This window comes from Empidonax traillii, unplaced genomic scaffold, assembly GCF_003031625.1.
Source record: "Empidonax traillii isolate 1590-97213 ecotype Southwest subspecies unplaced genomic scaffold, ASM303162v1 scaffold626:size867168, whole genome shotgun sequence".
Lineage (NCBI taxonomy): Eukaryota > Metazoa > Chordata > Aves > Passeriformes > Tyrannidae > Empidonax > Empidonax traillii.
In genome coordinates this window covers 427,051-439,412 of record NW_020955819.1, presented here as the reverse complement: position 1 = coordinate 439,412, position 12,362 = coordinate 427,051, and the positions used below count along the sequence as shown (strand labels likewise).

The following is a 12,362-nucleotide window of genomic DNA, read 5'->3' as shown; positions in this document are numbered from 1 at the left end:
GAAGGGCTGTTGAAACCAGATGTGATAGACTACTGAGATGGAACAAGATTACTTTTTTTAAAATTTGAAGACAAAAATGAAATTTAATTTTGAAAACACGAGTGTCTGTCTTGCATATAGGAAGGCAAAACGTGTATGTGTACGTGTGTATGTGATTAAACACGGTGCTTTGCTTGTAAGGAGAATATGACACTAATTTCTTGTTTATAACAAAGATAGTTGGGTACTTTCGAGGCTGGAACTTGAAGAAAATTCAAGTCTCAATGGAGGATTATAACGTGTAATAATCAAGACATTATTTTTTCTTGTGTCTGCTGACGAACGTGGGTATGAGAGTGAACTCTGTGCTTATAGGACCAGTCAGCACACCACAAAGGAATTAACAGCCAGCAGAGAGAGGTTAATATCTCAGAGTTCCAGTCTCTATGACACTTTTTGGAAAATGAATCTATAAAGCAGCAGTTACATTACAAAAAGTGTAGTCTTGGAAGAGATGAAGACAGCAAAGCATGAAAAATGCAAAGGAAATCTATTTGCACTGAGAGTTACTGAAAGTCTTACTTAAAACACAGATAAAAACTTCTCTGAAGCTTAGACTGTCTTTTACAAAATTATTGGTGATTTAAAACACTCTGTCCTTCCCAGCAAGTACAAATTATGGCAATTCAGAGTTGAAATTAACAAGTGAGAGAGATTCAGATATTACAGAAATGGGTTATTATGGCATTCACTTCTTACAGGTGTAGGATGGCAGGAAGCAGAGACTTGGTAAAGACTCTGCCTTCAGCCTCAGTGACATCTGAAACTCACGTGGAGGAGGTAAATGTTGTAATAGGTAGGAACAATGGCTGAATGTTTACACAGGAATGCAGCTGCTGAGGAGAAGTCATGCCCATATGATTTTCTTACACTTTTTTTTACATCACCATAATCTCCCTGGTTATTAATTTCATTTTTAATATTGTCTGTAAGGAAAAGAGTAGGAGTTACAGAGGGATGGAAAGGGGGTCAGAGTATAAACTTCAGCACCCATCAGCTGTTCCTATTACAACAGACCATTTGTATATCTGGATTTTCAAGATTTTTCAGGAAATACTACTTCAGCCACCACAGATCAGTTGTATGTAGCAGACCTTGCTGTGATATTTTCAACAGATATAATTTGAAGCTGCTGTGGTAATCTGTCCTTCTAAGTAAGTTTTTGAGGAGAAAAAAGGAATTTTGTTTTGATTTTAAAGTGAAGGGTACAAATTATGACTTGTTTGTGAAAAAACTACCAATTGCAACTATGTGAATAATATGGTTTAACCTCATAAAAATGTTTTTGTTTCCTCATCAAACAGAACATTTTCTTTTCCCAACACCTTCAGCTTAATACAAAATGACATTCTTTTCAGAGCATACTTGTTGCACATTTGTTTTCCAAACGGCCAGTCGATGGTGTTTCAATTGCAAAATAATGGAAGTGTCAGAGTTGTGTTCATTTTGAATTCTAAGCTATTGCTTTCCTGCTAATACTGTTCGTGGAGTTGAACAAGAACTTCCTGATACCTACCACTAACCAAAAATTAAAATATCTTTTGAATATACTTAAAATATTCCTTGATTAGTGGTTTTGTGTTCTCTGAATGTGAGTGCTTCAAGCTCAGGGAATATGCTTTTTAAAATCTCACTAGGAAGAGATCAGATTTCAAACTGTAAAGTGCTGGGGGAAAATGAGACATTTGTTAACGAGTTGCTAAAAGAATTTGAAACTGCCTATATTTGCACTTCAAAGAATACAGTCTATATTTCTCTAGCTTAGTGATTAGACCAATTTTCTATCTGCATGTTTTTGAAGCTTTGCCAAAAGGTTTGTTTGCACTGTCTGCTTATTCTTTCTCTCCCTCCAAAAACAATTCCAAAAAGTGATGAAGATATTTTTTGTGGTGTCATAGTTTCATATGTAAGGATAAAGTCTATCCTGATAAGTACCAAGCTTATCATATTTATGATTAAACTGTCTATCACAAAGCATTCATTTCGACATCCTATCAAAGGTAACACAGGTTTAGCATAGCTTTTGCTCCAGCAAGACTGGTCAGCTGATGATTCTTCCATATGGTGAGTGTTATCTCCTCTGCTGGCATGCGGGGCAGGGGAGTGATGCAAGGGCAGAGAGGGAGAAGTATTCACAGAGGTAGTGGTGCACTGCAGGATTGCAAAAACCTATTTTTAATTTTTGCAGTGTAGGTGGGCCAAGTCATGCTAGTAGGATCTTGAAATATATGGTCTTGGAGTCAATATACAGGGTGAAGGAAAGCCTCGACAGGCATCTTTCTGAAGGGCCTGTTTCAGCAATAACTGTGCAGAAAGAAAAGCTGAAGCCTCCATCGTGGTAGGGGCAGCAGCCAGACAGAAAGAGAAGGAGGAGAATGTCTTGAACACCAAAAGCTCCACATTGTGTGCAATAGTAAAAGAAAGCCGGATTATAGGTGAAACTTCATCTTTTAAATCAGAAAAGAACTAGTGGATTAAAATTTTGCATAACTGTTTATTATTCTAAATTGTATTATGCTGTTTTCTAATTTTTCAACAGCAGTCCTTGAACTAGCTGAACTGTTTATTCACAGACTTCTGGGTGTTAAAGAGTATTTTTTTCCTCTACTTGAAGTAGTATCCAAAAATGTGTAATTATTATCAGCTACATATTTTAAAGTTGTGCTTGCCTTCATCCTAAACACCTTGCGAAGTCACGGTTAATCCCCAGAGAAAGATTCTAAAAATGTGAAAGAGCATAAAATGGCCGAACTTGTGGCACACCACAGACATATAGAAAGTGGCAAGTGGGTGATTGCATTGTGTATCAAAATATCTAAGGGGAAAAAAATGGTATTATGCAATTTTTTAGTGCCTACTACAGTCACATCATCTGTGACAGTCGATCACGAACCTGAGAAGGGATCGCATTTAGCTTTGTGTGATTTATATTGTCCACAAAAGCTTTTGCTCTCTAACTAACAATCCTTGTGCATGTTTGGGAGTCTCTTCCGTTGCAGTCCAGGATTTCTCCTGGAGGTGCAAAGGAATGATACAGCTGTACCCGAAAGCAGCAGTGTCTCTCAGCACCTCATTGCTGTTACTGCGTATCAGAGTACAGCTTTGGACCACCCTTGCAGCCCAGCTCGTTTAATATACCACGGTGCCCCGCTGACTTCAGTGAAACCCTACAGGATGCATGTCAGCTTGGGATTTGGCAGTGGTTGCACACAATTATGTTTTTGTTGGCTGGCGTAACCATTTTGGTTGTGGTCATGGGGCTGTATCGTTTGCTGTTGACAGTTGGGACTTTGTCAACAAGTGCACACATGTGCAGTGCTTGCGTTGAGTGTGTTTAGTGCATAAGGAAATAATTACCAGAGATGTAAAATCATTATCTTTCTGTCTTTGCTTTAATTGCCATTTAATTTTTACATGCTCATTTATATGTGTAAGTCTATGTGTATATGTATTTATCGGTAATTTTTTTTTTTTCAGTTGAAATGAACTGTCAAAATGTGGACCACTTCCAGTTAAGCTAACATTCTCTTTTTCCCACCAGCTCTGTCTTCCTTCTTGTGCTTGTTTTCAACTCCCTCTCTTCCCCTGTTCAGTCCCTGGCCTCCCATGTCTTTTTTTTCCCTGTGAATATCTTCTGTGAATGATGAAACATAAAAGAAAAGTAACTAAATAGGAAGAGGGAAAAATACGGTCCCTGGCCCTGTAATTTGAATACCTTTTGTGTAGCACTCTGCAGAACATTTTGAACTCCTGTTCAACTCTGAAAATGATATAAGTGTTTAATAAATGCAAGCCTTGACAGTAGAAAGTCAAGGTTGAAAATGGCTTCATATTCAGTCAGTGCTGAACTAAGCCTCAGGGTGAACAAATGGGACTGACACAAATGTATTGCATTCCTCCTATGACTTGCACCTCTTCGAAGCTCTGCCTGACACATTCTAAAGGGAGATCAGAGCCTGCTTGTCCTAAAAATAATAATAATAATAATAATAATAATAATAATAAAAAAAAAAAAGCCAAGCTTATTGTTCGTTTTCAGAAAGCCACACACTCAGAAATCAACAAGGAAGAGAGTTGGCCAAATAGAGGATTTATGGCTTTGTCTTTCCATTAACAGTCAAGCTTTGGGCATTAATGAAGTTTTCACCCTTGAACTTGGAAACTGGTTCACTGAACAGAGTCTTAGCTTCTCTCTCCTTTTAGCGTGACACACCTCTTGGTCTGGAAGGACTCTATTCAGAATAAAGGTGACATCATAGTTCCCTTCACTGACCTTTCTCAGCCTTGTTTTTAATACCATTACTGATTTTTTCAGTGCTTTTGCCATATGAGTTCTTACTGACTGGAAGCCGCTGGCTCAATTAATTCAGCCAGTTAAGTAGTTTGCAACAATAATAATTCCTGCTTTTAGTCTTGTTTAGAACTGGCAAACCAGAGGTAGAACACTTTGCACGTTTGCAGTTTCTTCTCCAGACAGTTCGTAGAACAGTCACGGGTTTGTTCCACTCTTTTTCCTAAGCCCAGAGGAAGATTCAGGGAAAGTTGCCCAATATTTTTGAGACCTTTGCAACTTGAAAAGCTCATTGCCCAATACAATCCTTTTCTTCTAAGCAGAGAGATGACTATACGAAGTTGTTTGGAGATATGTTTTTTAAATGCTGTATTCTGCAGAGTGATTAAAGAATCCCATCAACCCATGAAATGCTGAACACCATTCAGATATGAGAAAACCTGAATCTTTACAATTTTCAGCTTAGAAAAGTGTCAAAAGAGTAGGACCAGAGAAAATGAAACTTTTCCATTTTTTAATACCGTGAGACAATATCTGGCTTTCTGCCTTTTTGTTTAATGGAGTTTAGAATAATTTTCAGAAGTCGACCACAATCAGTACAGAAAAGAGTTTATTTTCCCTGAATTGAGCAAGATATTGATACAAATTTAGAGTTTTCCAATTTTTATGGAAAGCAATGGGTTGGTGCTCCGGGCAGCCTGTAGTGACGTGGAGTTGAAGGAGTGCGGAATTCAGTGTGACATTTCCTTCTGTTAGAGTATTTTGGCAAGAGCTTGCTGGCTTTGCAGTGTGTGCCTTTTAAGGCCTCTGATAAATGATTAGGCAGATAGTTTAGCCTATTGTTGCCAGTGGGAGTAAGGCAGTGACTCCAAGAGAAGTGTCCAGCTAATGTATTAATGCCTTTATCCAGACCAATAATATAATGTAGTTTGACGTGTCTGGCATATGGTTTCTATCATCTCAATATTCTTCTCTGTTCCTCCATGACATTTTAGACAACTAACCAAAATAAAGAGAAGCAGGAATTTCTTCACCCATAAAATATATTTTAAAATGTCCTGTATTTTGTTCCAGCTCTTTGGTTGATTGGATAATGAAGTGATTCTGAAATTCAGTGATTACTTCATTGACCGTCTACAATATTTTCTTTCAGAATTGCCTGTGGCATTATCACTACTGCTCCCTATCATTGGAAATACTTGCATTAAATCTGTGGTGTGCAAGTACTTTTCACTTGCACTGTTAAGTACCCATGGGTGCATGTATTGGGTATATGACTTTTGAGAAATGTGGTTTTAAACCAAGGTGCAGTTTGCAAGCTAGAAGTTTTGCAGTGGCGACTAAAGCAAGTGGATTATATCCAGGGCCATTTAAAAATAAGTAGAATAATGGCAGTTTTGTGCTCTGGTTGCATACTTGCATGCGTGTACCCCTTTCCAAACATACATGGAATAGCCAAAATATATGTCACTGGTTACCTGTGAGAGAGTCTCTGGCCTGGGATTGATTTAAAGCCCCATGCAAACTGCCCACTTAACACTTTGGCCTTCTGCCTCAGGAGGTGCAATGTAGTATTGGCTCTGAGCACAGTAGATCACTTCCCTGTTACTGCCCCATTGGCTCCACTCTGCCCTGAGCCCAGCAGCATAGATAGAGCCCGCCAGTACTGGTCTGGAAGATACTGAGGGTGTAGTCAGTCCATGGTGGCTATTACAGGTAGATACGGCTGTATGCACTGAAACCACAGTCTAAGTCATTAATTGCATTTACCAATATTTTCTTCTTGTTTCATAATAAGTTGTGTGCAAACGTCACAGAAATATCTTTAAAAAAACTGCACGCAGTTGGGTTGCAAGATTACGTCAAGTATAAGGGAAGGCAATACTCTATGCAGAGTACACCAATAAAAGTTATATCCCAAGCTGAAAAGCTCACTGGTCTGCTGAGAAGGCTATTTGTGGGCTCACATTTAAAGTGCTTTAACAGAGCTGTAAAGGGAGGGCTGCCACCTGGCTCTTGTTTTTCACTTTATTTTTGTATTCACTGATAAATTACCTTACTATGCAGGCTTTATATTTTGTGGCTGTTGCAGTTTTGTGTTATGTCTGTTGTGAGTAAAGAAATGTGGATAGGCAAATATTAGGCGAATGAAGGGATTTATCCTATCTAAGTTGATGCATGATTGTCTGTTTCTTTCAGGATAAAGAAGCCCAGAAAGACTTAGAGGCTTTACTTCTGGCTCTGAAGCTCTGATACCACATACTTTTTAACTCTTCATGCTGTAACAAAATTGCAAAACTAAAATGAGAATCTACAGGATCTGGAAACTGCGGGTGAATTTCGGCTAAGTCAATGGGAAGACAGTCATTGATTTTGGTTGGCCTGGTTCACAGCCTTTAAGCATTTGGTGATTATGATATGAAAATAATACATTGATTTTTGATTATTTATAATCTTGTTCTGAAGTGTAATTTTAGATTTCTGACACTGTGAGTCTGATTCTCTGAGCATGAAGTCCACTGCTGGCAATGGACATACTGGGGGTTAGAATGCAAAATGCATAAATCTCACTCTTTGAAAGATTAATCAACTAGTACGTGATGCCAGCATAGAACTGTATGTAGCATAAACAGTGTTTCCATAGTAAATTATATTTATATCAACTAATTTACACAGATGTGTACAGAAGAAAATCATGAATATTTATGTTTACACATTTCTCTACTCTTATAAAATTATAATCTTGTTGAAGTTAAAGAAAGCTGTTGCCTCCACAAAGCTCTTTTTACTTTAAACCTACTGTTCATTTTTCATTGAAATGGGAACATTTTATAAATTAAATATTAAAGTTATAATTTATTTGTAACATCAAGTACAATATTAAAGATCAGACCAATGAAATTAAGTGGTTTAGATTAATACATGTGATGTTTAATGGATTAATATCAGGACTTCCATCAAGCTTGTGAATTCTGACTCTTTGTCTTTGAAGAGTTGCCTTGCGGGGCAGCATCAGCGTGTCTTTGGAAAGCCTGGTCCAACGTGTGTCCATCATTAACCTTTTATATCATTTATATAGCATAACCTGTACATAAAAATAGACTACTTAAAAACCTACTACTTTTGTTGAGTGTGTAGGACAGCAGTGCTTTCAATAACATGTAACAACTGGGGAAAGAATTTCCATTCACCACTGGACTGATCCAGAATTCACAAAAGTCTGTAAAAGACTAAAGGCCAGTTTTCATTGGCTTTTAATTCAAGATGTGAATTTAGATGCAGGGAATGTGTCTGGAATAAGTATGCATTTCTGTTAAAGGAAATAAAATTGGATAATGACAACTACATGAATATCCACGATCCACTTGATGTGTAAGATAACATTAACCAGTTTATGGCAAAACCAGGGAGATCTTCACAAATTGAAATACGCCTTTGAATTGGTGTTAATGTTCATTCTGCGGAAAAAATAGTTTCTATACATTTTTTTTAATTCAAGAATGCTTTTATTTTCATACACAATTTCAGAGAGAAGGGGAGATAAATCCTTACAAAGAGTTTCCCCATGACAGAATGTTTTGATTCACACAGAATAATTGACTTATATAATAATAATAGAAGCTGGAAAAGTGACACAAAAGACTTTACCAAAAGGGCTTTTGGTAAAGTCCGTTTCTGACATTTTCAAAACCAATGTAGAAAGCATAGTTTAAATTCATCTACAAGAGTTATTTGTACTTAGGGTTGTTCTTAACAATTCACTCTCACCTAGGAAGATGTAATAAGAAGGTCTTTGCTTAAGTCAGTTTTATGCTAATTTTTATACTTTATAAAAGAAATTGGGTTATGCAACAGATGCCTCATTTACAAGTAATGATTCATTATAAAGCCTCAAAGTGTATCAGAGGAATAGATTACAACAAGAAGTTATTTAGTCACTGACATAAGGTGACATAAGTAGGATTTGCTTTATTAAGAACAAATATAAAGTGTTGAATTCCAGTAAATAACAGAAAGAGGATGGAGGAAACCTAACTATTTGTGGCAATTCTGTGGAAAAGGACCTGCAAATTCCAGTGAATGGCAAGTTAATCATAGGTCAATAATGTCACGTTTTTGTGGAAAAGCATATTTCATACTATACTGAATAAATAAGCATACCCCATTAAATTCACATAAAATAACCTTTTATTCTAATTAGGCCTAATAAGGTCTAGTGAGGTCTGAGCTGGGAAACTATATCTGGTTTCAGGCACCACACTTCAGGGAGGTTAGGGGCTAATTGGAAAGAGTCCAGTGGAGAGAGACAAGAAAGATGAGAGTGCTAGACAATATTATTTTGTGTGTAGAAATTGAAAGAATTTGGTGTGTTTAGTCTGCAGGAGCAAGGACTAAAGGAGTATTGACATTTCTAAAAAGCTATTGCAGAGAAGACAGTAAAAAAACAACCCCAAACCTTGTTCTCCAAACTCCCTGTTCATAGAACAAGAGGTAACTGCCTACCTTTAGATTAGGCATTAGGAGAAAATAATCCTGGCGGTAACTTTTCAAAGCCCTGAAATACATTTTCTGAGAACATTATAAAATCATTCATTTAAGCTTTAATATAAAAATGAAATAAGACTTTAAACATTGGCAGTGCTTTAGACACAGTTCATCCTCTGGCAGAGGTTGGACTAGATGACTTCTTAAGATCTCTCCTGGCCTTGACATCCCTGGGGATTGCACGACTCCAGATCCCTACAAGCCACAGGCACTCCTGCTGGGGTTCAGGAGTTGGTGGGCTGTTTGCACACACTGGCTCTGCATTTGGGCCCAGACTAGGGAATGAGTTTGTGCTCTGAAACATTTACCAGCATGTTTCAAGACTTGAAGTTAAAGACATGCATCATGTCTGCCCTTGACTTTGTTTATCACAAATGTAGTTTAAATCCTCAGGGTCACCCTTTTAAATGAAATTTCTGATTTTATAAGTTCAACTACCCATCTTTCTTTCTAGCCTTGTGAATTAAGCCTATTCTTCTGATATAATTTGTCTCACTACTAATCTATGTGTAGAATCACCAAATAACATCTGAGAGAGAAAAGACTGGCTTTAATTTTTCATTCTAAGTTGTTTTTGATAGTTCACAGAAATATTCCTCACACAGGTAAGACACTGCTGTTCATGCAGCTAAGATATTTTGTGCTTTTAAAAGTTTTATTAGTTAGTGTACATGAGCATTCTCAGGTTTTTTTGTTTCCACTTTGCTGATCTGAGAACTTTTAAAATTGAAGCATGTTCCCTAAATTGTTCCCTAATTGCTCCTTGGAATAAAGCTTTTACATTTAGTTGTAGGCCTAGGCTATCTGTTCTCTGTGTCATACCAGCTGGAAAAAAAGCAAGCATAGCTCCAGAGGGCCATATGTTTTCTTTTTTCTTTAAAATATCCACAAGCAGACAGTCACTTCCGTAGTTTTGTCTCCATGGAGGAACTAGATTCTGTGATTCTCCGAATCTGTATTAACCCCTGTGGGCTTTTAAGCCATATGGAGCAGATGGGACTACAAGCTTTCTGAAGCCACTGTGCCTGGGCTGTGGTACCCTCAACTTCTTCAGTTCTTCTGCTGTGGCATCTGGTTTGGTCTCTGCTCCAGTACAAACACTGTAAATTACCTGGCGGAATTCGTCTCTTTACATACTTGTGCAAGGTGAGTTCTGGGGGCCTTGGTCTGGTACCAGGATTCGTGTGCTTCATTACAGTTAAAAGTACTGTGTTCCTTGATAACTGACATCATTTTTATTTCTTGTGAAGCTAAGATCCCTTTGTGATTGCCCCCTGCAACAGCAGGTAATCACGAAACAATTTTTGCAGCAATTGGCCACAGACACTTTGTGGAAATGGTTACAGTGATACACTCTCGTACTACATGTTTTAATTACTGTCTTGTCTTTTGCTGAGTCTTGGGATGAGATACTTCTTTCTGTGTCGTAACATCAATACACCAACTTCTGAATTGGGAAGCTGTCTAACAGTGGTGAGTAGCTGGTGACTGAGAAAAGAAAGTGACAAGTCCTGTGTCTGATGAGAAAAAAAACAAACAAACACCTAAATCCACATCTGCAATCCTGTTATTGTGGTAGTAAAAGCCTGAACTAAAAAAACCCAAACAAACAAAAAAGCAAAAAAACTAAACCAACACTGAAACCAAAGCACCAACAGAAGAAATCAATGAAAAAGTGGCTACCAGAGATCCAGTCATGTTCAACCCAAACATATCAGTTTATTTGGATCTACTTATCTTCAGCTGTCACTACCTGAACACCTTCCAGCTGAAGTACCTAGGAGTGTAGGGAGCTATTGAGAAGTCCAGGAAGATCCGTGGGTTTTCTGGAATTTTCCTGGACACTCTGGAGGGTAGTCCTGTGGTGTTTTGTTGGTTTTGTGTTTTTTTTTTTTCCAGTGGGCATAATAGTGCATTATATCTACATCAAATCAGAAAATCCTATGGTAGTGTGGCAAAATTGCATTGCAGCATTCATCCAGTGCAAACTCAAGAAGGAGTAGCTCTGAAGGGCCAACATTGTTTGCTTTTTTTTTCCCTCTGTACATGAGGTTATATTCTTATTTTCCAGCACTTCTGCTTCTTACAGACTTCCAAGTTCCTTGGAGAAGAAACAATCAAACTGTCTTGACAATACAAAAAAAATTAAGCTTTTCTGGCCCTGTCTGTGTTTGTGTAACCCATGCATGTGTGATGCTGGGAAATGAAGCACTGAAACTAAGAATGTGAAACATTATTAATTTTTTTGGAGGAAATATTTTACCCATTTCATTAAAATAAACAACCAGTTACTCTAGAAGTATCTGTGGGATCTAGCGTGAACTTGAATATGCTTGGTAGTGACTCATGATGTGACTGTGGGGTAAGCTACTTAGCTACATACCCAAGTTCCACACACGCAAACACTGTCTGTCCACTCTTCATATGTTTTGTTTATTAAGATTAATTATGAGCTGGTTTGAATTGCCTACATGTGTAAGCCAAAAATAGAGCCCCACAATATTGACTGGGAATATTGTAACCTGAACATGTATTAAGGATACGGGCATGAGTATGGATGTACTTTTTAACCTACCAAATTAAGTTCAGGTTTCTAATTCATGGATAAAGGTAATCAACATGGCTGATGAAATTTCAGTCTCCGGAGAGAAATGTTCTTGTTTGTTGTTCATAAAAAATGTGGCAAAGCAGCAAAGTGGATTCAGCAATTTACTTGTGTTTTCCTAATCTTGGAAGAGGATAATTTATGAAGAAATGAAAATTCATTTGTAGAGCTCCTCACTGTGGCTCTGGGTTAAGGATTGCTGGTTTGCAGAATGCTAGGCAACCTTACACAGTGCCCTGTAAAATCATATATGAAGTCTTAAAGGAGTAATAAAATACATGTTTTTCAAATTAGAACAGCAGAATGTTTTTACAGCAACACTTATAAGTGCAGCAAGTGGTTAATACATGAATCCCTGAGCAAGAATTACCAAACAAAAGGCCATAATTGATTGTGTGACCCCACGGTCATTTGACATCATCTTTGTTTTAGAGGTGTTTGTCTTACTAATGAGTAGTTTCGTGGGATTGGTCCTTATAAAACCTACCTGTTGTATTTTGCTGCCATTGAGAACATGGCAGAACAGCCTTTGGACATCAGTGAGTCTCAGGCTTTGTGCTAAAATAGAATTTTTAAAAGTACCTGCATGACCTTGTGTGACATTTGCTTGTGTACATCCTAATACTTGGTTCAGCTTGTTCCAATGGCATGCTGCTTTCAGCCCATTTTACAGCCATTCCTACGTGACCAAATATGTTCATCTGGAAAATTAGAAGGTAGGTCTTTACAGCTGTCATGGGAGAAATTCAGAACAATAGCTTAGGGGGCAAAAAAGCCCCCAGACTACTGGATCTGGATCTGTGTGGTCATTTGAGCAATACCTTTAATTAGTTGTCCACTATACATGATTTCTGTAAAGGCCATTAGTTTATTCTCTAGAGG

General features: G+C 37.7%; 1 protein-coding gene across 4 annotated transcripts in view; it reads left to right on the top strand.

The window, feature by feature from the left end:
• RMDN2 (regulator of microtubule dynamics 2) overlaps nucleotides 1-7,677 on the top strand; it is a 45,356-nt gene extending 37,679 nt beyond the window's left edge. For all 4 annotated transcript variants that reach the window (XR_003572887.1, XM_027898868.1, XM_027898867.1 and 1 more), the window contains one exon: nucleotides 6,530-7,677. Coding sequence is in view for 3 of the 4 variants with exons in the window: in XM_027898868.1 (XP_027754669.1) it covers nucleotides 6,530-6,583 (54 nt within the window). In the remaining variant the exon portion in view is untranslated. The remainder of the gene's footprint in view (nucleotides 1-6,529) is intronic.
• Nucleotides 7,678-12,362: the final 4,685 nt, after the last annotated feature.